We start from the raw sequence: 26,050 nt of genomic DNA on the forward strand, positions 1-26,050 counted from the left end.
CACCAAATACACCAAATAATGTTCTTTTTAGCAGCATCATATGACCCCTTTAAATTATACTTTTAAATAATGAAAAACAAATACATATTTTAAATGAATAAATTATCATTTTAATTACATTTTAAATAATTAAAAATATATAAATAATATTATAGTACTATATAATTATTAATAATAATTCATGTAACATTGATGCATTTTAATTACAAAACAGTTTTGCTGACAAAGTAATACTGCACAGCAACTATTTAAATTTACTTTTAAATTATACTTACTTATATAAAATGAAATTATATAGTGTATATAATTTTACTTTAATAGTATATATACTTTTAAATTATATATATATATATTATATAATCGGTATATATAATTATATAATTTTAAATAAATGAATATTTTTAATGAATCAATAATGAATTTTTAAAAATTACATTTTAAATAATTAAAAATAAATAAATACATTTAATAAATAAACAATATTTTAATTACATTTTAAAGCATTAATTATTTAATTTTTAAATCATTAATGACATTAATGATTTAGAATAAATAAATAATATTATAATACTATATAATTATTAATTCAATAGCAAACTCAAAACATTTCAGATATTTCTATGAGTATTTGGGTCAAAGGGCAAAACAACATGATGTAAAATGTGCCGCAGCTATTTAAAACTAACTAGTGTTGATCCATAATTTAAACAGTAAAATCCTCCTTGTGTAGCATTATTTAAAAAAACAAATATTAAGGCAATTGATATTTTACTTCTTTGATATGCAGAATTTCTAAATAGGAACCACTTCATGAAGGACACTATAAATCCTATGAGCCAATAATGTAAAAAGCTTCTCTATCCAGGATGCCGGTGATGTCCGACTGCCAAATTAACAGTGCAAATGAGCGCAGTTGTCCAAATTAGCTTTATAGAAACAAAAACCTACCTCCATTTGTGCTGGAGGCACTCGTTCCCCTTTGAGTGATGCCACAAAATGAAACCATAAACTTTGTACACATTTTGTGCAAGCATTACAGCTTATTCCCAAACTTCCCTCCCCAAATAGTGCCTTTCACAATAATTGAATACTTACAGCGGTGTGGAAATGCAGGCTGGGTAACTTTAGTGTTTCTCAGATATTAACTCTTAGAAGAAGCAGATATTTTCTTGCCGTCTGAAATGCACCAGTTTGAATCCTCGCTGTACTCCTTCCTCTTTTAGTCTGGGTTCACTATGTTCCCACTTTATAGGCAGCCAGAATTTATAAGGGCAGGTTGGGAAAGGGTGTTCCTCTTCGCCTCATGTCATACGACCTTGTGACAACAATGTTGGCATTAATTCATAATCATGATGATGTGCAAAGAAAACATTTTTCCAAAGATTAACATTGTTGCATCTGACTTCTGTTTCATTGTCTACAAACTGAAAAGTTGCAGCATTTCACATTATAGTGGAACGATGGCTGCAGGCTGCATCAAACAGATTCCAGCCGTCTGCCCTTTCATTTTTGGAGGCTAAACCTTAAATTAGTTCATGACTTCTTAGAAGCCCATGTTGCAAGGTTTCATAGAGTCACATGATGCAAGAAATGGGTTCGACTTCAAACCACAGAGGACCAAGGCGGAGCTCACTTTGGAGAATCGAGATGTTATTTCAAGCTTTTGGCCACCAATTATGGGGTGAACAGCACATCAGACTTGCTTTTTTAAGTAAGACTTCAACCTGTTTGAAAAGAGTGGGCGAGGAAACGCGTCACATGCTCTTTGTACCAGACGGATGAGTAGCACAAGTTTAGACTCAACTCTGGCAGAGAACATTTGATCTGGTTTTCCTCCCACCAAAGACCAGAAATCACTCAGAAGTCTTTCTGTAGACCATCAGTCCTGATGAACGGCTTGAGGTGCACTGTAAAAACAAATCTGTAGCTTTTACAAAATAATTTTGGCAGCTGTGGTTGCCAGAATAATTATGTAAAAAATACAGAAAAGCTGTAAACACATTTACGGCCAAAAACTGTAATTTTTACAGTATAATACTGTAATTTACAAACAAGAACATTTGAATGTAAACCAGTAAATTCAATAACGCACACTGCTATTAAAATCTGTTTTGTACCTTTAACACACTGATAACCACGATTATAATGCAGGTGGTAAAAGAGAAAGCCACGTGAAGAATCAAAGTCATTCATGCAAACACAAAACACCATCATGGTAACACACATGATACTTAAATAATGCAATAAACTTTCAATAAACTACAGAAGATGTAACATAAAGCCCAAATGTACATAACTGATAAAAAACTATTAACTATTAAAAAACATGAATATTTAAACAAAATACTTTCAAATGTAGAGTGTCACGCAGGGAATTCTGGGAATATCAATTTACAGTTTTTGACTGTAAATTGACTGTTTTTCGGTTGTGCATGTGAATGGGTTTCACTGGGGTTGATAAGTGTTTTCACTGGTGTATGTGGGAGGTTTTCGGTGGTGCGAATGAGTGGATTTCACTGGGGTTGATCAGTGTTTTTCATTTCACTGGTGTTTGTGGGAGGTTTTCGGTGGTGCATATGAATGGGTTTCACTGGGGTTTGTCGGTGTTTTTTCGTTTCACTGGTGTTTGTGAGAGGCTTTTCAATGGTTATGGCCTATACGGCCCCTCATAGGAAAGTTATCAATGTGTCTGTCCAGAAACTAATGATGAACGCGCAGTTTGCAGAGAAGCATTTCAGTTGCTCACGGTGGACTGACTTAAAGGGATAGTTCACCCAAAAATTAAAATTCTGTCATCGTTTACACACCCACAAGTTGTTTCGGGCCCACAGTGATTTCTTTCTTCTGTTGAACATAGGGGAGGATGCTTTGGGGAATGTGGGTGGCCGGGCGGTTTCTGGTCCCCAGTGACTCAGTATATTTTTTCCCTACTATGGAAGTTACTGGGGACCGGCAGCTGTTTGGTTGCCCACATTCTTCAAGGTAGTCTATCTTCTTTTGTGTTCAACAGGAGAAAGAACTTTATGCAGGTTTGGAACAACCACCTGAGTAAAGAATTTTCATTTTTGGGTGAACCTTACCTTTACCAAAAGCAAAAAAGGCCTAGCTTGCTCTATTCTTTTTCTATTCAATCTGTTTTTCTTTTTATTTATTATATAATTTAAAAACAAACCTTGCTATGTGTACTGCGTTAAGCTAACTGAGACTTGTTATAGCACTTGTATATCATTGCTCTTTTGTTGATTTTGATTGCTTCCATTGTCCTCATTTGTAAGTCACTTTGGATAAAAGCGTCTGCTAAATGACTAAATGTAAAGGTAAATTATACATTGATTTGTTATTTTTATTTTTTTTTTACTTATAAAACTGTACAATTAACAGCATTTTACTGTAAAATGACATGAAACGTCTGGTTAGATCTTTTACTGTTTTTCCCCTGTATATAGTACGGGAACTTACTGTTAACCTATTAACAGTTTTTTCGTAGCGTTTTTACAAAATTTTACAGTTAAAATTACACTTATTTTTTACAGTGTGGACTTTTGAAGCACTGATTCAGGATTTGAGAACATACAGTAGTTATATTGTTTATAACTACTGAAATGTTTTTTTTTTGTTAATTGAAATTAAATAAAATATAAATATGACACTGTAAAAGAAAATTCATAAAGCTGTGAATAAAACAAAGAATATTGGAGCACGTTGTACATGAAAATACTTTTTCATGTGTTTCAAATTTCACGTTCAGTTCAGTGTTACTTGCCATTTCTTTGTAATTGTTTGTGAAATGTATTAGCAATTATTAATATTTTTTTATTTAAATTTTTTTTTTCCAGTGATGAAAAACCTGAACTTAATAAGCTTAAATAAACTTTGTTAGTCGGTGTGTCCTTGTATCTTTCACCTTTAACCCTATAATTACTCAGGTAGGGTAAGGATAGTCAAATCTAGCCTAAACCATGAAGTATACTCACCTCAGGGATGACATAAGACTCCTTTGTGGTTGTTCTTGTTTGAGGCTCAGTTTGTAGTTATAAGTAAAGTTTCACGGGAGGCAATCGTAACAAAAAAATCTCTTCTTTTATTAGTTACAATGCAAAGCAGTTAATGCTAAAATAAAACAAAATCAGCACAAGTTCTATAATCAAACTCTAAACAGCAATATTGGAGATGCTGTTAAGCGCTCCTCGTGTCCTTCACACTTAATGCAGGCAGCATCTTACTCCTCAGACCTTATATACTACTTTTTGGGGAATTCTAACACCATTCTGTCATAATCTGATCAATTCCTCCATGCATGTCTTGTATGATACAATCTTTCTGTTGTAGGTGTATCAGTCTCTGTAACTTATGCTTATAGACGGATGTCCTTCCTTTGCCGCTTACGTTGCTGTCTGCATCTAGCACTCTTCCTCTTCTTCATCGTAGTCTTCATCTGCACTGTAAAAAATTATGGTGATTTTAACAGTAAAATACTGTAAAAATGCTACAGTAAAAACCTGTTAACTGGTTAACAGTAATTTCCATACTATATTCGGTGAATAAATGTAATTACATTTAATGTAATTTTACAGTAAAATACTGTTAAAAATACGGATTTTAGAAGTGAAAAAGAAAAAGTCATTGTATAATTTACAGTGACAAACCGTAAATTGACACTCCCAGAATTCCCTGCATGACACTTCATATTTGAAACTAGCAAATAAAATATCATTGAAACAGCTAAATAGCAATATCAATGTCCATATCCAAAAACAACTTAGAAATGCTGCCTTGTCAACTAACACAAAAGTTTAACTAATAAGCTATATATATAATAAAAATAAAAAGCACATAACAAAATCACTAAAACTTGAAACCTGAAAATATGAAAATAAAAGTGGATTCAAATTATTAATAAATACCATAATATATAAACAATACTACTGACATACAAATGTATTCTTATCTAAAACCTTATAGATTTATAGTTTATATTCGAGTAGATTAGAAATGTAGTCCGTTTGGAGAGTATAAACACAGTCAGCATCTAACCAGAAGTGAAAACAGCAATATAACATTAAAATAAAATAAATAATAAAGTGAAGTGCACACGATCAATATGAAAATGGCATGATGTACAGATAGGAAATGAGCCAAATTCAAACAATTCACAATAGTTCAAATGAAGTAATGATATAAGTAGAATAGCCTATTCAAAAGTGGAGTTCATAAGCAAACATTCACAAGAAAACTAATTTAAATAGCCTTTATTTAAAAGTTTAATAATATAGTAATTAAAATAATAATTCAAAACATAGACTTACTTAATGCCATTAAGTAAATGTAACTAAAACTAAGTATTAGCGAAGAATATTAAATATAATTTTAAGCAACTGAATTAAAACTTAAATAAAATAAAAATAAGTATTACATGAAAAAATGTAACTTAACAAAATCTTAAATAACAAAAACTTAAATGTTGCCTTGGCAGCTAACTTAAATAAATTGAAAAAAAAAAAAAACATAAATTGCTAAAACTAAAATAAAGCTAAATGGAACTATTTGGGGAGGGAAACTAATAAAAATGACTAAAGAAATTCAAAACATAGACATTGACATTTTATTGAAGTAAATGTGTAAACATTTTCAGGACAACAATAAAGAACGTTCATATAGTGTCCTATAAATAAATAAAACCGTGTTATTTAATTTCACTGTAGACCGACTGAATGAACGCCTCTCTACAAATGGCCGCGCGGTTTCGACGACTTCCACTGCGGAGCCGCGCATGCGCATTAACCGCGTCCGAGTGCCCGATACAAGATGGCGGAGTCGGTGGGGAGGGAGAGGCGGAGGCGGGTCCGAACCGAATAGCGCAAAGCCTATTGAGGACTCCGATCAAACCTCTCCAAGGTAAGGGATTCAGTCATCGAAGAGCAGCATGAGACGTATAGGCGTGTGGCGGAATGTACGGGGCACAATAACATCCCCGCGGTTGCTGCATACGCGCGCAATGCACGCAATAAACAGGCATTATAATGCGCAGTGAGCGCGGCGCCTAGTATGCGAGAGCTCGCGCCATCTTGACGACCGTTTCCACGAAGCAAAAATGCGCGCCTAAAATTTGTGGTCGTAACGGTCGAAGTTTGTTGGGGTTTAAACTCAGTAAAAGAGCACTTCGACACACTGTGCTGATGGCCCTGTGTATCCCCGTCCTTTCTGTGCCCAAATGAAGCCGGATGCTCCGCCACTTGGTCTTATTTTACCCGCTCTCTCCCGCACATCGGCTTGCGCTGCCGTAGCTCTTTGTTGGATGTTTTTCTCCTCCTCCTTCGGGTTTGTTTTCGGGCGGCTCGATCTGGGGTGGGCGGCGTAGCAGGCGCATGCGTGCCCTTCTTTCGCTCATTTGCGTTCTTATTAACGACGATAAACGCAGTAAACACTCGCGTAGAATAGATACATGATGTGTGGACTGATACCTGGGTTTTAAAACTAAAAAACCCACGGTAATACTGTGGTATTACTATCCGATATCGTCACCGTACCGCGTAGCCGCCATAGTACATTTTGTAGGGTTTATTTGAGGAAAAACACGGTGTTCGAGTCTTTTCTGTGATTGAACGATAAATTACTTTGTCAACATTTAAACGCGTGCCTGCGTAATACCATGTTGCCATTTCCTTACATTTAAGTTACCATGGTATTCTTAAAAGTTCCTCACTGTACCATGTCTGTGTACTTATACATACATACATACATACACATACATGGATCACTTTACCATTATACTGAATACTTACCTTTTGATAAGTGCTTAATATCTTTTTACCATATTATTTGCAAAGTACTTGGTCCCTGGAAATCCCATACAAAAATGTACCATGGTAATCAAAGCTTTTTGCAAATTGATTTGAGTCAATTATTGTTATTGCAGTAACGTAAATTAAAATAATATTTTTTTTACAGTAAAGTACTTCAGTGCACAAAGCTTTAGAGCACTGATCATGGATCAGTTAATTTAGTTTTAATTGTGCGTTTATTGTCTATAGTAATACTATTACTATGATTCTTTGAAATATATACCATGGTACTGTATAATAATTACCATATCCATGTATATTGTTTTAGTGTTTGGCAAGGTCATGGCTCAGTTTTATGAATGAAATGATTGTTTGAAACACTTGTTTTTTTTTTAACTCTGTTGGTGAATGTTTAACAAATGGAGGATCCAAAGTTTCACTTTCATTATTATGTTTAAGTTTCATTGTTTCCCTGCACAGTTTTTCTTTCACATTCACCTCAGCTGACTTAAAGGCATAGTCCACCCCCCCCCCAAAAAAAGTTTTCATTTATTTTTTCACATCTTACTCAACTATTTAATTGATTACAGTCGTTTGCTTCAGTCTCTATTTTATTTGTATGTCCACAACTAAAATACATTTTTGGATTAATGCGTATAATTGAATTAAATCAACTTGAATTTACTGTATTGATTTTGATTTGTCCCCAGTATGCTGTGAAAATATTTTGCCTTTAACTTATTTTTATATATTCTTGTGACCTATTCAAATCTATATATAAACTTTAATTTTCTGTAAGCTTAGGATGTGAGAGTTCAGTTTTGCAGTTTTGCGTGTTTTATATATGGGGGTCTCTCGGGCCTCAAACACTACATTTAGGGTTAATATGACTTTCAACTTACAACTTTCTAATATGACTTTTCATGTATGATATTGCTATCAGATTTGCAATGCTTTAATTTGGTAAAAATGCAACCTTTTCAATCTTAAGACAGGACAAATGAGGAGCTATGACGAGTGAAAACCACGGAACAGAAAAGGCAGACTCGGCATTGGTCATGTCGCCCACCGAGTCCACGTCACAGGCGGCTCCCTTCTCACCCTCAACCAGCAAACCCATCCAAGAGCTGCCAGGTGTGTATCTGTAAGGCTTTAAATGAACGACACGACTCCCTGTGGTCTTCGGTGCTCCGTGTGGGACTGCTGTGTCCTGCACGTCTGATTCTTAGTTTCTCTTTCAGATGAGCTGATTCAGGCTGGATGGTCAAAATGTTGGAGTAAGAGGGAGAATCGGCCGTATTACTTCAACCGATTCACAAACCAGTCGCTGTGGGAGATGCCTGTCCTGGGCCAGCATGATGTCATTGTAAGTTCAGGCTTCAGAGCCAATCAAATCTCTTTATTATGGAGTTTGGGGAAGAACTTTGACAGGCTTTATTGTTTATACAGGTTACATTTTTAGGTTGAATACATAATCCTGTATCAGTTTTATTTAGTATTATTCATATACTATTATAGTATTTATTAACATTTGTTATATATATATATAATATATTTTAATTTTAATTTTAATTTTAGTAGTTATGTTATGTGCTTTTGGGTTTAGGGTTACATTCATAATTCTGCATCTGTGTTATTTTAGTATTATTTATATACTATATAGTTTTATTCACATTTTGTTTTTATATTTTCAGTTTTGATTTTAATTTTAGTCATTGCGTTGTGTTATGTGCTTCTGGGTTTTGTTTATACAGTTTTTATTTAGATAATACTTGTATCAGTGTTATTGTAGTACTATTTGATATACTATTATAATATGAAATTGGGTTTGCTTTTGTTTCTATATTTTTAGTTTCATATTTTTAGGTTGTTTCAATAATTGTTTGTCTTTCTTATTAGTTTTTTATTTTTAAAAATATTTTTATTTAGCTTTCATATATTTTTATTTCAGTTTTAATACTTCACTTTTTTTTTTTTAAGTTTAGTTTGTTTGTCATCCAAGAATATTTTATTTTATTTCAATTACCAAAAACTATTTAATCGAAAAGTAATCAAAACCGAAATTCAGAACCTCTAACCGATGTAATTTTCCCTTGTCGGTTATTCAGTTTTTTTTAATCCTGCTAATACTCTCCACTTAAAAACATACTACCGCGTGTGTAGTCCCGTCACTCCACCACGTCCAGTCAGCAACATGGAGGAGAACTCAAACACAGAGTCAACTCGGCAACAAGAGCAGCTTGTACCAAAGAAAAACACTGTCCGTCATTTGGACACATTTTGGGTTCAGTAAAGGAGACACTGAACAATACGAAGTCAAATGTAAACACTGCAGAAAAACTGTTTCAGCGACCAACACCACCATAGGGGCCGTTCACACAGAATGCGTTTTTCCATTCCAATTTTTTCTATGTAAACACTCGCTAGATGGAAGTGTATGACCGTTGTGCTTACGTCTTTTGCAGCATTTCGCAAGTGTCAAGTTAAAAAAATTTCAGCTTTTACACTCAGTGCCGCTCATCAATGTCAGTTCCAACACAGTGGACCAATCAGAAGACCCCAGAGGTGGGGCGAGCGTTGCGAGCTTATGTTTACAGTAGCAAGTTGGCATGGCAGCTGTTTTAATTGATGGCAACATGGTGGAGGAGGCGTTCTGCGCTGCACTTTTGTTTTTTTTTGTTTTTTTTCTGAGTGCCTTCTCGCATTTTTAAGACACCTTCTGTGTGAATGGCCAGTAAGAACCTAGAGTAAATACTTGTGGATATAGAGTGACAGGACAAGATCACATGCAACAGCGATCAGGTGTCAGGTTCACATCTATAACGTTATGAGCACACAGGATACACAGCCTGCTGATCCATGAGCAGTTATCAGCAGTGTTCTATTTACATTTTTGCAGATGCCAATATTTAAAATATTTGTTTACAGGAGATGCAAGTTATTTTCTACTTTTCACATGGCAATATTTAAAAAGTATTTTGTTTGTGAGAGGTGCTGGTTATTTTTTACTTTGGATATGCCAATATTTAAAATCATATTTTTTGTTTGCAAAAAATGCAAGTTATTTATTTTCTACTTTTGTTTTTAGGAAACTTGCTTTTACATTAAAACTAAAATGTGACTTTTTTTTTTTTTTTCCCTTAAGATGTTTTCATTTCAAGCAATGTTTGCTTTGATTTCATTTGTTCGAAATATTCAGTAAATAACCATAAAGAGTTTGTGTTTCCTTCAATTATTTTAAAATCACAAAGATAAGAAATGCACTCTTTCATTAGAAAAAAAAAATCCCACCTTTAATAGTTGAGCATATTTGCAGTACAAACCATTTCAGTGAACTATGAGGGCAAAAAAACAAGCAAATAAAATAATAATTTATTAATCGTAATCGAGGTAATATGTTCAATTAATTGAGATTTAGATTTTAGGTCATATCGTCCAGCCCTATTAACAACACTGTCCTGTTGTTTTAGTCAGATCCTCTGGGCTTGAATGCGGCTCCAGCCTCTGGCGAGGCGATGAGCGACGCAGGTCTGGGCAACGGTCAGCGTAAGAGGCCTCCATCGGAGGACGCTCAAGCAGGCCCTAACAGTTTCAAGAGGCCAAAGGTCTGTTTTCTTCCAAATAGCTTATCTGATATGCTTTTTTGATGCTTATAAAACAAATATCTATTTATCAACAACTGTTAATTTGTTTAGTCATATTTTAGTGAATAATTTTTCTTATTTCTGTATGATTTCAGGTTGAGATTCCAGTCACTCCAACCACTCCCACTGTCCCGATTTCTCCCAGCACGCCAGGAGTCAAACCCTGGGTCAACACCACAGATGATAAGCAAGGCCAGACCAGCGTCCCCGCTCCGGCTCCGTACCGGCCCTCTGTGTGAGTATAGGGTCCGTTTACTCCTCATTTATCAGTCACATTGGCTAAAAGCATCAACTAAAGGGTTAAATGTAAAAGGGAAAGTGAAAAGTGATTTCAGATATCCTGAGAGGGGTTAAGCTCTGTAGACATGACGTGTCTGAACTGGTCTTTGTGTTTCAGGGTGTACTGGGACCTGGACATTCAAACCAACGCTGTGATCCGCGAGCGAGCCCCGGCGGACCACCTGCCTCCACACCCTGAGATCGAGTTGCAGAGAGCTCAACTCACCACCAAACTGCGGCAGCACTACCACGAGCTGTGCTCTCAGCGTGAGGGTATGTGAACACCGCTGCCTTCACATCTGACTGAATATGTTCCCTTAAAATAGCTTTGCAAGATTATAAATATTAGGGATGCACCGATACCGATACTGGTATCGGGCCCGATACTGGTCTCCTGTACTCGTACTCGTTAAAATGCCCCGATACCAAACGCCGATACCACACAGCATGATAAAAGTATCGGTATCGGGCGAGTACTGGAAAAAGTGGTATCGGTGCATCCCTAATAAATATTAATGTCAATGCAACAAAAACAGCACTGTATAGTTTTTGTCTGTTTTGAAACAGCTGAGCTACTTTTATGCAACTGAAAATTTAGTGAAGTTAGTAGCTTTGTTACTCATTGTTTCATAATCCCCAACACTGGTCCATCTCCATTTTCACAGCCAATTCCAGTCTGGGTTAATGGTTTATGAGTGCATTGCAAAGTTACACTAAGGAAAATGCAGCTCAGTTGTGTCTCTTAATTTGTCTGGTGTCAGTAGGATTTTTTTTTAAAGAAATTAATAATTCCATTTAGTAAGTCAAAAGTGACAGGAAAGACATTTCTAATGTTATAAAAGATTTGTTTCAAATAAATGATGTTCTTTTGAACATTCTATTCATCAAAGAATTCTTTAAAAATGTGTAACAGTAAATGTATTCACAAAAATATGAAGCAGCACAACTGTTTTCAACATGGATAATAATCGGAAATGCTTCTCGAGCAGCAAATCAGCAATATTAGAATGATTTCTGAAGGATCATGTGACACTGAAGAATATATTTTTTAATATATTCAAATACAAAACCGTTATTTTAAATTGTAATATTTCACAATATTGCTGTTTTTATTGTATTTTTGATTAAATAAATGCACCCTTTGTGAGCAGAAGATCCTTCTTTCAAAAACAGTAAAAAATCTTACTGACCCCAAACTTTTAATTGCTATAAATATAATTTATAGATTACTGTTTGGAAATAATTGGTAGAACCAATTGACTGACTGTTTTCAGGCATAGAGCCCCCGCGGGAATCCTTCAACCGCTGGCTTTTGGAGAGAAAGGTGGTGGATAAAGGTCTGGATCCGCTCTTGCCCAGCGAATGCGACCCGGTCATTTCTCCATCCATGTTCAGAGAAATCATGAACGACATCCCCATCAGGTACTAGAACATCCGTGTTCAAGTTTCTCATTGTTATATATTTCAATATGGCAATGCTTTTATAATTTCCTTTCTTCTTTGCAACAAATTTCAGGCTCTCTCGAATCAAATACAAGGAAGAGGCCAGGAAACTCTTGTTTAAATATGCAGAGGCGGCCAAGAAAATGATTGACTCCAGGTAATTATTCATGTCAGTTACTAAGATTTTTGAGACAAACATGAACGTGGTATTAAAGTTTATTTCCCATTCGCACAGAAATGCAACTCCTGACAGTCGGAAGGTGGTGAAGTGGAACGCCGAGGACACGATGAACTGGTTGAGACGAGACCATTCTGCCAGCAAGGAGGACTACATGGTACATTCTCAGTCGTGTTGCTCTGAGCTGCCTACGTAGACAGCATTTCAAGGCATCATATACATGACCGTAATGCGGTCTTTCCTCAGGATCGACTCGAGCACTTACGGAAGCAGTGTGGCCCTCACGTGGCATCCGTGGCGAAGGACTCCGTTGAGGGCATCTGTTCAAAAATCTACCACATTTCTGCAGAATATGTGCGCAGGATCCGGCAGGCTCACCTCACTCTGCTTAAAGAGTGCAACATCTCAGGTAGGCATTGGAGACGTCCATGAATCTGAACAGTGATCAATGAGGGTTTTATTGTTGGACAAAAATCAACCAACTCCAAAAATAGGAGAATTCTTTGGCTCTGGTGCAAATCTTCACTCTTGGTTTGACTAGAGCCTTTCTGATTTATTCTTCTTGCATTAAAGTGGATGGCACAGAGTCGACGGCGGTCCAGGACCGGTTGGTGTATTGTTATCCAGCCAGACTGTCCATCCCATCTCCTCCTCAGCCGCGTGTTGAGCTGCACTTCGAGAATGACGTGGCCTGCCTGCGGTATAAAGGGGAAATGGTGAAGGTCAACCGCGGTCATTTCAGCAAACTGGTGTGTACATGCTAAGACAAGCTCAAAACAGATTAAGGTTGGATACATTGGGTTCATATTTTGTTAAATTTATTTCTCTGGCACAAACAGGAACTCCTATATCGGTACAGCTGTATTGATGACCCAAGGTTTGAAAAGTTCCTGTCTCGTGTGTGGTGCCTTATCAAAAGATACCAGGTAATACTCAAATTACAGGCATTGGTAACCAATCAGGAGACCGAATGCAGCATTAACGTGTGTTTCTGCCCCCCCATAGGTGATGTTTGGCTCCGGTGTGAACGAGGGGTCTGGTCTGCAGGGGGCGCTGCCTGTTCCCATCTTTGAGGCTCTGAACAAACAATTTGGAGTGACATTCGAGTGCTTTGCTTCTCCTCTTAACTGCTATTTTAAACAGTTCTGCTCTGCATTTCCAGACATTGATGGCTTCTTTGGATCTCGAGGGTATGTAAATAATAAATAAGATTAACAACAACAATACGTCCAGGGACATCCGAGAGGTTAATTTGCTGTATTGGATCACTTCCGTATCGCTGTCCTCACAGGCCGTTTCTCAGCTTCTCTCCTGCCAGTGGCTCATTTGAGGCCAACCCTCCATTCTGTGAGGAACTCATGGATGCCATGGTGAAACACTTTGAGGTGTGTGACTCTTTAACTTCATCCCAAAGTCATTAGATTAGAATATCTTTACATAAATGTACCCATGCTGATTCTCATTCTCTCTCTATCTTTCTCAGGATCTTCTGGAACACTCCAGCGAGCCGCTGTCCTTCATCATCTTTGTGCCAGAGTGGCGTGACCCGCCGACCCCTGCCCTGACACGGATGGAGGCCAGCCGCTTCCGCAGACACCAGATGATCGCGCCTGCCTTCGAGCACGAGTACCGCAGCGGCTTGCAGCACATCTGCAAAAGGTCAGACATTTGTTGGTCTGTTTCCTTGTTCTTGTGGTTTTAGTTACTTGTTCACTGCACAAATCTAACCAAAAGTGCTTTTAAACTGCAATCGCCACCAATGACATTATGTTTTGTGAGATTTAAAGGAGTAATTCACTCAGAAATGAAAATTTGCTGAAAATGTACTCAGCCTCAGGCCATCCTGAGGATATAAATGAGTTTGTTTCTTCATCAGAACAGATTTTGAGAAATGTAGCATTCTATCACTTGCTCACCAATGGATCCTCTGCAGTGAATGGGTGCCGTCAGAATGAGTCCAAACAGCTGATAAAAACATCACAGTAATCCACAAGTAATCCACACCACTCCAGTCCATCAGTTAACATCTTGTGAAGCAAAAAAATGCATGTTTATGAGAATCAAATCCATCATTAAGACGTTTTAAACTTTAAATTGTTACTTCTGGCTAAAATGCGAGTCCTCTCTCCATAATATTGCTTTCTCCAGTGAAAAAGTCATTTAGTCTGAATCAGGAGATGAATGTGAAAACAGTCCACAACAGTTGTAAACAAACATGTGGGTGGATTTTGATGTGAGAGGACAACAGGAGATGGACTTTTTCACTGGACGAAGCATTATTATGGATTATTAGCTGGAAGCGATGGTTTGAAGTTAAAAACATCTTAATGATGGATTTGTTTCTTACAAACACAGCTTTTCGCTTCACAAGACATTAACTGATGGACTGGAGTGGTGTGGATTACTTGTGGATTATTGTGATGTTTTTATCAGCTGTTTGGACTCTCATTCTGACGGCACCCATTCACTCCAGAGGATCCACTGGTGAGCAAGTGATGTAATGCTACATTTCTCCAAATCTGTTCTGATGAAGAAAAAAAAAACATCTTCATTTTTGGATGTCCTGAGGGTTTCATTTTTGGGTGAACTGTTCCTTTAACCCATGTTTTGCTACCATGACTCATGTTTCCATCCTCTGTATCTCTCAGAGAAGAGATATACTACAAGTCTGTCCATGGAACGGCAGTCATTTTCCTCCAAAACAACGCTGGCTTTAGCAAATGGGAGCCCACCACGGAGAGAATCCAGGAGTTCCTGGCAGCGTATAAGATCTCCGGCCGTTCATTGCCCTCACCTGGTCCTCCTTCCACCAGTACAGGAGACAAAGACTCCAAACCGGTCCAGGAGCGCTTGGCTAAGAGTCAAGACAACAGCAGTCCTGTTGACAAGACTGCACCGGACACAACAAACATTTAGACCGCGGCGCTGGCGTGTGGCCACGTGTATGTATGTATGTTCATGGGAAAGAGTCTATGATTGTATGAGAGGTTTATTATTGTGCTGTTGGGTTTAGATGAGCACTGGGCATGTAAATGTTCACGCTAGAAGAAGAAAGACTCATGTTTGTTTACTTCCTCTATTTTTTTTATATTATTTGTTTTAGGTTTTTGAGTTATGTTATCATAATTGTTGGGTTTTATATCAGTGTATTGATAGTTTGGTCACTTTTATGTTGTCTTTTTTTAAGAGATGATCAGTGTAGTAGAGTATATCTTATTCTTTTCTTTTTCTTTTTTTTTGACCTTTTAAGGGTGAATCTCATTGAAATGTGTCATATTTCACACCAAGATCGAAAGAAAAATATTTTGCATAAAGCAAAAGCAGAAAGCCTTTTAAGCTTTCCATTAGCATTTTTTCAACAATTAAGCAAGTTTTGTAGTTGTAAATGGTGATTAAACTTATTACATTTTTATTTGTTATACAGTATTTACTGTATTACAGTTAAAAAGTTACTATTACAATGATATTTAAAAGATCAAATCAGAATAAATTCAACACAATGCAACTTAATTGTATTGGGTTATCTTAACCACCTTAATATATTTTGCATTACAGTAGTAAATTATTATTATTTTTTTGCAATATGGTATATAAAAATAATGTAAAAAAAAAAGAAAAAAGAATGGTCTTCAAATAGGTTTCATTTTCTTTTATGCAAAATAAAATAGCATATTTCTTTGTTGATTTTGTGTTGAAATTAGACAAACTTTGTGATATTCACCCTTTAATTCTGTGCTTTTCCCACTGGCAGGATTACGAAGCTGTCAATGAGTTGATGCACCGATGCTTGTATATTGTTGTTTTAGATGATTCAGAAGATGATCGGCGATCAGGCAGCTATGTTTAAATGCCTTCATCATGACATGCATCATTGTTAGGGCTTCTCGAAGCAGTCGTCGGTTCCCATTCATAGACGTTCCTTTCTGAGTTGAGAGGTCATGTTTGGTTGCTTCATGTCAGAATATATACTGTACGTAATAACAAAAGTTCAGTAAAAAAGCTGAAAAATATTTATAATCTAGTTTCCACCTAGTCATCCATCTGCAGTGAAAGCCAGTCCTTTTTCTTGTCTTTTTAAAATATTGTACAGAACACAATAACAAATCTGAAATTTTCTACATTGATTGCGTTCTTCGTTTCTGTACAGCACAAGCCTGTGTGAACCAAGTCCTAATGTGGCATTCTGGGTCACATCGATTCTAGCATTTAGGCCTAGCAATTGGAAAAAGCTAAGTAAAATTTCTTATTAGTTATGAAAGCATTATTCCAGATGTTTGTAGCGTGTTATTGAGAATGAATTAGCTCGTAAATATGGCGTAGGCCCCTCGTTTTTCTCCAGTGAGTCTACCTCTCATTTCGGGTGTTTTATAATTCAAACGAAGCAGTAAATGAGTGGCTTATTCCTTTAATAACTGCATTGGCGTCCAGTTATTAGAATTGGTAGCTATTGCCTTGATTTCACCATTTCGTGTATGTGAAAAGTGCTTTAAAAGTCGACTTTTTTTGTTTTTTATTCTAATCATAGAAATTTGTTTACATGATATTGGTTTAAATTGTATCACTGGGCAGCGTTTTGAATGTACATTTTAAAAAAAGGAAAAGAGAAACGTTATTGATGGATTTGTTGCTACAATTGGACTTGAAATGTTGCGATTATCAACACTACAATAGTGGACCTTTATTTTTTGTTTGTTTTTGCCCTGCTAATACGTATGTAGGAATTCATATTGTATACTAACACTTTATTAAGCCCAATCACTTCCATCTGTAAGAAAGTATAGGTTTGTTTGGTTGTTTTTATGCAGTGGACTACATTGTCTTGTAGCCAAACTTGGGAAATGGCTTTTATATTAAGTTTAAAAGCATTCCAGTGGTTTGACGTGTAATGTAACCCAGCTTGCCATTTATAAAATCCAATATAACCCTTGGTAAGTATTGGGGAGTTGTTGGATTTCTTAATCCCAGAGTGGATCACCAGCAAAACTGTAGATGTTGTACAGAACATGGCTATGAAGTTTGTCGCCTTCCTACACTGCTGTTGTGCGTTTATTTGGAAAGAATACAAAAGAGGTCTCTTTCACCATGCTTTTTTTGTTGGTTTTAATTTAACGTTTTGGTTCTAAATAACTTTATGAATTATAGAATTTATGAAATCGTTGTTTTAAACTAAACCAAAGTGTTATTAAAAGAGGAGGAATTTATCTTGTATCTTAAAGTAGAGTCGTGTACGGCCGCGTCAGTAATGCATAAAGTGTAACCAGCAAAAACATCCAGTTATCCATAACTTTTTATTTTTATAATTCTCTTTTTGTTCTTTGTTTTCCTACAAAGGTATGTTTGGGTTTTTATTTGGCATGACCTGATATTTTTCATTACAAAAAAACCCCACAAATTGTACAGATCTGTATCGTTTAATTAGTCGTACACTTTGCCACACTAGACTTTTAACCGATTTGTATTTATCAGTCATGTTGATTGATTTATATTTGGTTGCCATTGCGTTTGTTGATTCAGTGTCCTCTAAAATGCCATGAATGTCTCCCCTGTAATATTATTCTGATAAAGACAAAGATTCAGTGAATGTAAATATGTCTGTGCTTATATGTTTCTTCTTCCTGTATATTATCAGTGTTGTGGCATCTCCCATCACCTAAAGTGGTATAAAGATTTTCCTCTGAATCAGAAAAGCTCTCAGTAAAATATTGAAATCACGCACCCATCTCTGGCATTTGTTATTATTATATTTATTGTACATATTTGCTATTTAAGGAACTCTGAAACAGCTTAAAATCTGCTGAAATTGCACGGTTACGCTAACAAAATGTGCCATGGTATTACCTTTGTGTATTTTGGACGCAGTGCCATGGTAATACCATGTTTTATGTGTATCTGGTATAATTTGGAGTATTGTGCAATACCATGGTACATAAATATGGTAATCGTTTAGAATCATGGTATACGTAGAATCGTCCTTTTATCGAACATCCTTGGAAATAAGTATATTATTTGAAAAATAAAATAGTTTGTACTTTTTAAATTTGGAATATAACAACTATTTATCTGGACGTAAATTTCGCCTCAAACAATCATCTTCCGTGCCACAACAATGATGGCCGCTCGCTCCGTGTAAAGCGTGACCACGCCCATTGTGTGGATGCGCATGCGCACTACCGATCTTGGACTTTTATTTTGAAATTCGCCACAGAAAGCGCAAAAGCCGATTATGATCAGAGTTGCCAAATCCGCGTATTATACGCGACTTTGGGTTTATTTTTTTGTGAAGTTGCGTGAAAAAATCCCGAGTTGCGGTTTTTTGGGTTTATTTTAAAAAATATGGTTGCTTGTTAGGAAAACCTGACAAGCAACTTCGTTTCTTTTCATTTATGTTCACTGTATTCTCCAATGCATTGATTGACACTCTGTCTGCTCACAGTTAATAGCCAATCAGTGCAAAAATATAAGCGCTGTAGCGTAATTTGTCAAATATTCCGCCCCCTCCGCACGCGCCATTTTTTAGAAGGCGCGTGACGCTGTAATCCAAGCGATGATAGTAGTAACGTTAGACATAGAGGAGTGGGATTACTGTTTTCCTTTATAAAGCAGTCTAATTTTTACAATGTTTTGTAATGTATAAATTATCACGGGCTGTAAAAACAAAACAAAAAAACAAGTAGGCCTATACAAATACTAAGAGTAGATTTGGTTCGAATAGCCAATATTTTAGTAGGCTATAAATATGTGGCTATGTTACAGCTCCCCTTTGAAGCTCTAGTGTTTTTCTCCTTTTCCATCGGTGCAATCAATTTCTGCTCACAGGTGATTGGAGATGAGTTTTGTTCCTGCTTTGTTGCAGTTTGCTGATTTTTGTAAAATAACTTATGTTTTTGCTTTTCAGATAAAAGTTTAATATGTTGCGGGCTCATTTATTGGTAATACATAATTGATAATAAATAATATTGATGATGATAAAATATCCAAAAATATTGGGCTTGTTTTTGAAGCTGCGGTTGCTTATTTATCTCGCGAGAGTTGGCAACAGTGATTATGATTTTGTTTACGTCACGGCATTGTTGAGCTTGAGGAAGCGACTGACAAGTCATCGAGCTGTCGAACTTCGACAAACAGTGCTTTTTCCTGATTATTTCATTGTTTCTAAACGCGCGCCGTTAAGCCTGTTTTTCTCAATGCACATCTGTAGTAAAGTTTAAAGGGTCAGAATTAGCTCGCTAGCTTTCTGACTGCATTGAGTTGCTTGCTGTCAGCTCGCAGCGGTGAAGTGCACACTTATCGTTCAGGATCAAGAAACCCCTGGAGCGTTCCTATCGATCTGCATCGATCCGCTGAGGATTAATTGGTAGTGAGTGATGGGGGCCCAGAGGAGTGAGGGACGCAGAGACTGGCTCCAGCAGGATTTCACCGAGCAGCAGGTCCAGACAGTGGTGAGTCAAACTCGTGTCATCAGCTTCATTCTCTATATGCACCATAAGTGAGCATGAAACCTGCCAAGAACATTTCCAGGTCACATTCACCCCAAAAATGTATAAAAGAAAATATATTTGCCACAAAGAAAACTAAGCCTGTTTTTAGGACAATTAACAATTTTGCACTGTAACATAATTTTCTTGACAATTAAGCACATTATATATTTATATATATATATATTTTTTTTAACAAAATAGTTTAGTGCTTCAAGTGTAATGTATTTATTACCTTTATTTTTTTTTAAAAACTACTTTTATCTATCTATCTATCTATAAATCTATCTGTAAATCAAAATGCTGAGTACTAAATTGTTGCACTGGTTGTCAAACCATCCTTGCAATTACATGCAATTATTTGCAATTATAAATTAAGCATTTTATTATATTATGCCATGCAAGAGGGCTGTCCTGATTGGATCTTGGTTGTTGCATCCTTCTTTATGACCATTTTCACTTCATCTGGATGTTGTGAAAATGTTTTCCTGAATGGCAGAATCCCTGGAACATCATGATCAAACACAGACAGGTTCATCGCAGAGGACGACGCTCACAGATGACGGTTAGGTAAGTCCATAAATGTGCATTTCAAGATTGATGAAGTGCGTGATTTGTTTTCATTTGTTAAACTACTATAATCTCAGGTTAGTTGACATTTGTGGCTCTTTCAAAACGTCACTATGTTTGATTGAGCGTGTCATTGTGTGAAGTTACACAGATCCTGTCATTTCCATGGATCTTCTGCGAACTGTTCTGCAGCCCAGCTTTAACGAAGATATCCGTGCTGTGTTCAGAAAATATATGAAGGTGATTGATCGATCATGTTATTTTTTTGGGACTTGTTATGTGTGATTAAATTGCTCTGATCGTGTGTTTTACTCTTTTCTTTGTGCAGTTTTTTGAGAAAGCGGCCAGCAATGTGAAAGAGAATGTTGGAGGAGATGTCCAGCCTGACCAGCTTATCAGAGATGCCTGCAGAAGCTGCCTGGAACATGTAAATCATGATTTATACATATTTTTACACAAAAAAAACATATATATATATATATATATATATATAATTTTTTTTTTTTTTAAATATACATGCAACAATTTGTGGTAAATCAACCTTTATGTTAAATGTTCAGTATTTTTCTGAGAATTCATTAAGCTTTTTCTGTTCATGTGGAGGTAGCGGTAATATCTTTTGTGTCTCAGTATGCCGCTGATGCTCAGGACAAACACTGGCTTTCAGAAAGACAGCACATGAGAGCTACCGGTGGAAAGATGGTGAGGACGTTGTGTTTGTGTTTCCAAAACATGTTAAAGGAATAATTCACCCAAAAATTACAATTTGCTGAAAAATGATTTACCTTCAGGGCATTCAAGATGTAGATGAGTTTGTTTCTTCATCATCTCAGCAATGGATGTTCTATCCACACCACTCCAGTCCATCAGTTAATGTCTTGTGAAGCAAAAGTCTGCGTGTTTTTAAGCATGTTTTACTTAAAACCATTACTTCCGGTCTAAAATAGGAGTCCTCTATCCATAATATTGCTTTCTCCAGTAAAAAAGTAATCTGGTCTGAATCAGGAGTGAAATCTGCACAGATCAAGCACCGTTAACAACAAAAAAACAGGTGTAAACCAATATGTGGGTGGATTTTGATGCGAGAGGACAACAGGAGATGGACTTTTTCACTGGACGAAGAGTTATTATGGATTATGGTATTTTGGCCAGAAGCGACAGATTAAAGTTAAAACGTCTTGATGGATTTGATTCTCATAAACATGCAGTTTTTCGCTTCATAAGATGTTAACTGATGGACTGGAGTGGTGTGGATTACTTGTGGATTATTGTGATGTTTTTATCAGCTGTTTGAACTCTCATTCTGACGGCACCCATTCACTGCAGAGCATCCACTGGTGAGACAGTGATGTAATGCTACATTTCTCCAAATCTGATGAAGAAACAAACTCATCTACATCTTGGATGGCCTGAGGGTAGTACATTTTGAGCAAATTTTCATTTTTGGTTGAACTATTCCCAAAAATGAAGCATTAAATAATGATTTATCGTCATCTTCTCGTTTCTCTTCTCAGGCCTATCTGCTTATAGAAGAGGATATTCTTGGTCTTGCCCGAAGTGAAGACTACAAGTAAATAAAAATGTTCTTACTAAATAAAACTTAATAAAGACTGATGAAAGAATTTTACAGACAACATGCATCACAATATTTTCTCTGAATCTTAGGGACTGCCCTGACTTGAAGCTGGATGAATTGAAACCATTTCTAGTGCCCTTGTGGATGGTGGAGAAAATGCAGAAAGCAATGGACGCACAGAAAACCGAAAATGATCTTGTCATGTAATACCAACCTCGTCAGGCAAGTCATTGGACCACGGACACTCTTGAGTGTTACCAATTTAACATAACTAACTTTTTGTTGTTTATTTTGTTTGTGCGATGTTCACGGTAGACCCAGGCATTATGATCAAGTTGCCCAGAAATTGTTCTGTTGGAGGTTTACTTGCCAAATCATTTCAATTAATTTTAATGTGCAATTGTCTAAACTGGTCTAGATCTAATTTCTTTTTTTCTATCATCAAATGTGTGCTTTTTTTCATGACTTTGTATTTAAAAGACTTAAATATCTAATGAGGCACATATAGACCCTTAATGATTTTTAAAATACTGTGGTTAATGGATGTTTGTTTTTGTGTTTCCCATGATCCTTTGTCCTATTTTTTTTAACAAATTAATTTTATGAATTTTGTTCATCATATATGCTTTAAAATGGAATTTATTTGGCTATTTTCATTTCTCTCTTTTTAAATGTATTGCTTTGTTCTAAAGAACAAAAACAAAAGAAGCTACTTCCTCTTGCAGCAGAACTATACAACGAGCCTGATATTTTTACATTTATAGTATCTTTTGTAAATGGAATTTTTTTTTTTTAAATGCAAGGAATTTTTTTTTATTTGACTGGTTTTGTAGCTTATTAAAAAGTGTGTGTGTGTCTCTCACCTACTGTCTGTTATAACTGAAAATGTAGAACAGTTTATTAATGTATGCAAGTATATTTACCAATAAACTGTTTTTATGCAACGTGGTGTTTTTAAATGAATACTCAAATTACAACTAGTAAAAGTACTTGGTTTGATGCACTGAAAAGAATGAAACAACTAGTCAACGGTTATGGATACGCCTACCTTACTGTATTACCCAATCAAATCAAAGTGTTTCGTGCCTAGCATCAGTGCTCATTGGTTGCTGTGCAATCGCTTTGTTCGTAATCCGTGCTTCTGATTGGTTGAAATGACGGTTGGGCGGAGAATTTTAAACGGAAAGTTTAAACGGGGGCGGGATGTGATTTAAAATTTCGTACAGCAGACAGTTGGTTAGTGCTGTCGATTGCACTGAACACAGCCGGTAAAGTACATATTTAAGCATTACTGCTTTTAATGTATGTATCGAGATGATTTATATAGGTTTTATTGTTATGTTGCGGTATAGTTAGGTTGTTTATATAATTTAATAAGCGCATTTGCTAACTCGATACCTTAACAAGTGTCCATTTGTTGCCGTTGAATTTATTTCAGCTTTCGGTGACATAGATGCGCATTCTTTTAATCGTAACGCTTCTATTTATGCACGTCGATTTGTTTAGGTTATCACTGCCTGCTTTATTATGAGTAAGTTAGGCCTATAGCCGTTTACCTCCAGCCAAATCAGAACCGTTTACCACACGAGGACGAAATCGAAGCGAATTCGTTTCAGCCTCCAGTTTCCATTCACTCGGTTCAGTTTCCATCTGCCGGTTAGTTTAGCTAGGTTGACATGAAGCTCATTAACGCAAAGTATACAACTCGTTCTGTGTCGTAAACCGTTTTTACTGCTGTGACAAAAAACTGTTCCTCCTGTCAAACATCGCAGATCTGACGCGATGGCCTCTCAGAACATGGATCCCGCAGCAGCCTCGTCGACAGCAGCGCTGAAGGGCAGCGAGACGAGCGGAAGCGTGTCGAAAGGTTCCGTCACTAAAAGGTTTGATTGCCGATATTCGTTTTAAATGTACTGAACGTTTCTATGTGCCACACACTGGCCGTTCTCAGAAAGAAATGCATGTAGGATTCCTTTCTATTGGGATTTATTTCAGAACTAAGTTCTAACGGGATCAAATAAAACTACAATTCCTACAGGCTTGTTTATTCTTTTTTTGATTCAGCTGGCCTGGAAACAATGTGTTCTTAATCAGAACTGTATTTGTATTGAAATATGTGACCCTGGACCACAAAATCAGTCTTAAGTGTCAAATTTTCGAAATTGAGATTTATACATCATCTGAAAGCTTAATAAATAAGTTTTTCCATTGATGTATGATTTGTTAGGATATGACAATATTTGGCCGAGATACAACTATTTGAAAATCTGGAATCTGAGGGTGCAAAAAAACAAAATATTGAGAAAATCGGCAGCTCACGTTAAGCCGGGGCTTCCGCTAGGCCGGTGTGTTTTTCGTTGTGAAAGCGAAATTACTTTGTTTGGTCTTCCAATACCCCAGCGACTTAAGACCGCTTTTGTGCTCCAGGGTCACATATTGTGTATTGTACTGGAATTAAACCATATCAATAGAGTCCTGCTCTTCCCAATGTCAGTACAGTTGTTTATTTAACTTGTAATAAAGGCAGAATCACAAGTTAATATTGATTAATTTACATTTCTGATAAAATTGTACAGTTGTGGTGTATTGTACTGGAATTAAATATCAATAGAGTCCTGCTCTTCCCAATGTCAGTACAGTTGTTTATTTAACTTGCAATAAAGGCAGAATCACAAGTTAATATTGATTAATTTACATTTCTGATAAAATTGTACAGTTGTGGTTTGTATCATTTATTATTATTATTATTATTATTCCCGATTCTGTCAACCAAAATGGTTCCAGAAGTATTTTGCAGGTAATCAAGCAATACACAGATTCTCTTTTCATGTTAAAGAAATCACCCTGGGGTTTATAAATGTGTTGTGATGTCCAACAGGGACATTTATGTTATTGGTATTCATAATTGAGAGCTAGAAAGTACTGTAGTTTCAGTGGGGTGCTAGTAATTTGTTTCACTGCTGTTAATAGCATTTTTCATTCATTTTGGCATCTGCAATGACCAAGTCTGGCATCTTATTTTTTTGTAAGTTTTGTGCTTGCATTTGTTCTTTTTTTTTTTTTTTTTTTTTTTTTTCACAACATTCATTTTGGCATCTGCAATGACCAAGTCTAGCACAATTAAATTCACAATTATGTTCAGTGTCTCCCCTTTCCCTCCGTAGGCTTCAGCAAGAGTTGATGACACTAATGGTGAGGACTCTGTATACAGAAGGTTATGTTTGGTCTCTTTAACTGTAGTTTGTTAACTTAGTTCTTTATGTCCAATGCAGATGTCAGGAGACAAGGGGATTTCAGCGTTTCCAGAGTCTGACAATCTCTTCAAATGGATTGGCACAATAGATGGTGCTCAAGGAACGGTAGGAACAACTGTTGTTTTCTTCCCCCTGATGTCAGGGTATGGGATTCTTACATACAACATAGTAATCTAGATAATTAGAAGATTCTACTTAAATTATATATTTTTTTTTTCTCCCTGATTAGGTTTATGAAGGTTTGAGGTACAAACTTTCACTGGAGTTTCCTAGCGGGTACCCCTACAATGCCCCTCGGGTGAAATTCATCACTGCTTGTTTCCATCCAAATGTCGATGAGAATGGTTTCATCTGCCTAGACATTTTGAAGGACAAGTGGTCTGCACTATATGATGTTCGCTCCATTCTATTGTCCATTCAGAGTCTATTAGGAGGTAGGTTATTCTTTTGACACGAGTAGTGCTGAGCAAAATTCAGAAACTTGGTTCACTTTCGGTTCATGAGTTGGAATTTGGCCACAACCTGCAGGATGTTTAAGTAAGGGATAATCAACTGTTTGCCGTGCATTAAAGAATTTTAAATGCACAACGTGGAGGCAAAGAACCACATTTAAAATCCTTTAATGCACGGCAAGCCATTGATTATCCCGCTTATTCCATGGTCATTTTCCAAGTTATAGATAAGTTAAAACTAGTATTGCTCTTTGCAGTGCAAAGTAAAAATTAATAAGTAATACACTACATCGGGCAGGACATCCAAACTCTCGCCTATCATTCATCGACCTCAAATATGACTTATCATCTGAAATATGTAAGTATTAGCAACTTTACATGGCCGCTCAATCTAATG

The 26,050-nt window shown here is 36.3% G+C and overlaps 4 protein-coding genes across 6 annotated transcripts in view; 3 read left to right on the plus strand and 1 right to left on the minus strand.

The window, feature by feature from the left end:
- The window catches only part of pltp (phospholipid transfer protein), an 11,671-nt gene extending 10,558 nt beyond the window's left edge, over positions 1–1,113 (minus strand). Inside the window, exon 1 of one of the 2 annotated variants that reach the window (XM_016557955.1) lies at positions 1,096–1,113. The gene's annotated coding sequence lies outside the window, so the exon portion shown is untranslated. Of the gene's footprint in view, positions 1–948; positions 999–1,095 lie in introns of those variants that run through there. The other variant, XM_016557954.1, reaches the window with a different exon arrangement.
- Positions 1,114–5,585: 4,472 nt separating this feature from the next.
- Positions 5,586–15,828, plus strand: pcif1 (phosphorylated CTD interacting factor 1). Its single transcript, XM_016557957.1, has 16 exons — positions 5,586–5,895; positions 7,774–7,916; positions 8,024–8,148; positions 10,253–10,387; positions 10,522–10,661; positions 10,824–10,978; positions 11,980–12,127; positions 12,222–12,305; positions 12,384–12,483; positions 12,573–12,735; positions 12,900–13,075; positions 13,166–13,252; positions 13,332–13,516; positions 13,618–13,711; positions 13,810–13,985; positions 14,975–15,828. Exons 2-16 carry the CDS (start codon positions 7,793–7,795, stop codon positions 15,240–15,242), a joined length of 2,160 nt encoding a protein of 719 aa, XP_016413443.1. The 5' UTR covers positions 5,586–5,895; positions 7,774–7,792; the 3' UTR covers positions 15,243–15,828.
- Positions 15,829–19,379: 3,551 nt separating this feature from the next.
- Positions 19,380–22,467, plus strand: LOC107744395 (deoxynucleotidyltransferase terminal-interacting protein 1-like). Its single transcript, XM_016558022.1, has 7 exons — positions 19,380–19,765; positions 20,301–20,371; positions 20,515–20,611; positions 20,700–20,798; positions 20,975–21,073; positions 21,886–21,941; positions 22,037–22,467. Exons 1-7 carry the CDS (start codon positions 19,691–19,693, stop codon positions 22,152–22,154), a joined length of 615 nt encoding a protein of 204 aa, XP_016413508.1. The 5' UTR covers positions 19,380–19,690; the 3' UTR covers positions 22,155–22,467.
- A 647-nt stretch (positions 22,468–23,114) lies between these two features.
- Positions 23,115–26,050, plus strand: part of LOC107744406 (ubiquitin-conjugating enzyme E2 C-like) — a 4,784-nt gene continuing 1,848 nt past the window's right edge. The window contains exons 1-5 of one of the 2 annotated variants that reach the window (XM_016558035.1): positions 23,115–23,215; positions 23,720–23,830; positions 25,112–25,139; positions 25,220–25,306; positions 25,431–25,635. In XM_016558035.1, coding sequence (XP_016413521.1) covers positions 23,730–23,830; positions 25,112–25,139; positions 25,220–25,306; positions 25,431–25,635 — 421 coding nt within the window. In that variant the 5' untranslated portion in view covers positions 23,115–23,215; positions 23,720–23,729. Of the gene's footprint in view, positions 23,216–23,706; positions 23,831–25,111; positions 25,140–25,219; positions 25,307–25,430; positions 25,636–26,050 lie in introns of both variants that reach the window. The other variant, XM_016558036.1, reaches the window with a different exon arrangement.

The sequence above is a fragment of the Sinocyclocheilus rhinocerous genome, unplaced genomic scaffold, assembly GCF_001515625.1.
Source record: "Sinocyclocheilus rhinocerous isolate Xijiao unplaced genomic scaffold, SAMN03320098_v1.1 scaffold1488, whole genome shotgun sequence".
NCBI classification, from domain to species: Eukaryota; Metazoa; Chordata; class Actinopteri; order Cypriniformes; family Cyprinidae; genus Sinocyclocheilus; species Sinocyclocheilus rhinocerous.

Excerpts from the sequence above, each read along its gene's own strand:
- pcif1 (XM_016557957.1), top strand. The coding sequence starts at position 7,793 with ATGACGAGTGAAAACCACGGAACAGAAAAGGCAGACTCGGCATTGGTC. Across the intron at positions 12,128-12,221 it reads ATGAACGACATCCCCATCAG|GCTCTCTCGAATCAAATACA; the intron begins GTACTAGAACAT and ends AACAAATTTCAG. Across the intron at positions 13,076-13,165 it reads GCGGTCATTTCAGCAAACTG|GAACTCCTATATCGGTACAG; the intron begins GTGTGTACATGC and ends TGGCACAAACAG.
- LOC107744395 (XM_016558022.1), top strand. The coding sequence starts at position 19,691 with ATGGGGGCCCAGAGGAGTGAGGGACGCAGAGACTGGCTCCAGCAGGAT. Across the intron at positions 20,799-20,974 it reads GCAGAAGCTGCCTGGAACAT|GTAGCGGTAATATCTTTTGT; the intron begins GTAAATCATGAT and ends GTTCATGTGGAG. Across the intron at positions 21,942-22,036 it reads GCCCGAAGTGAAGACTACAA|GGACTGCCCTGACTTGAAGC; the intron begins GTAAATAAAAAT and ends TCTGAATCTTAG.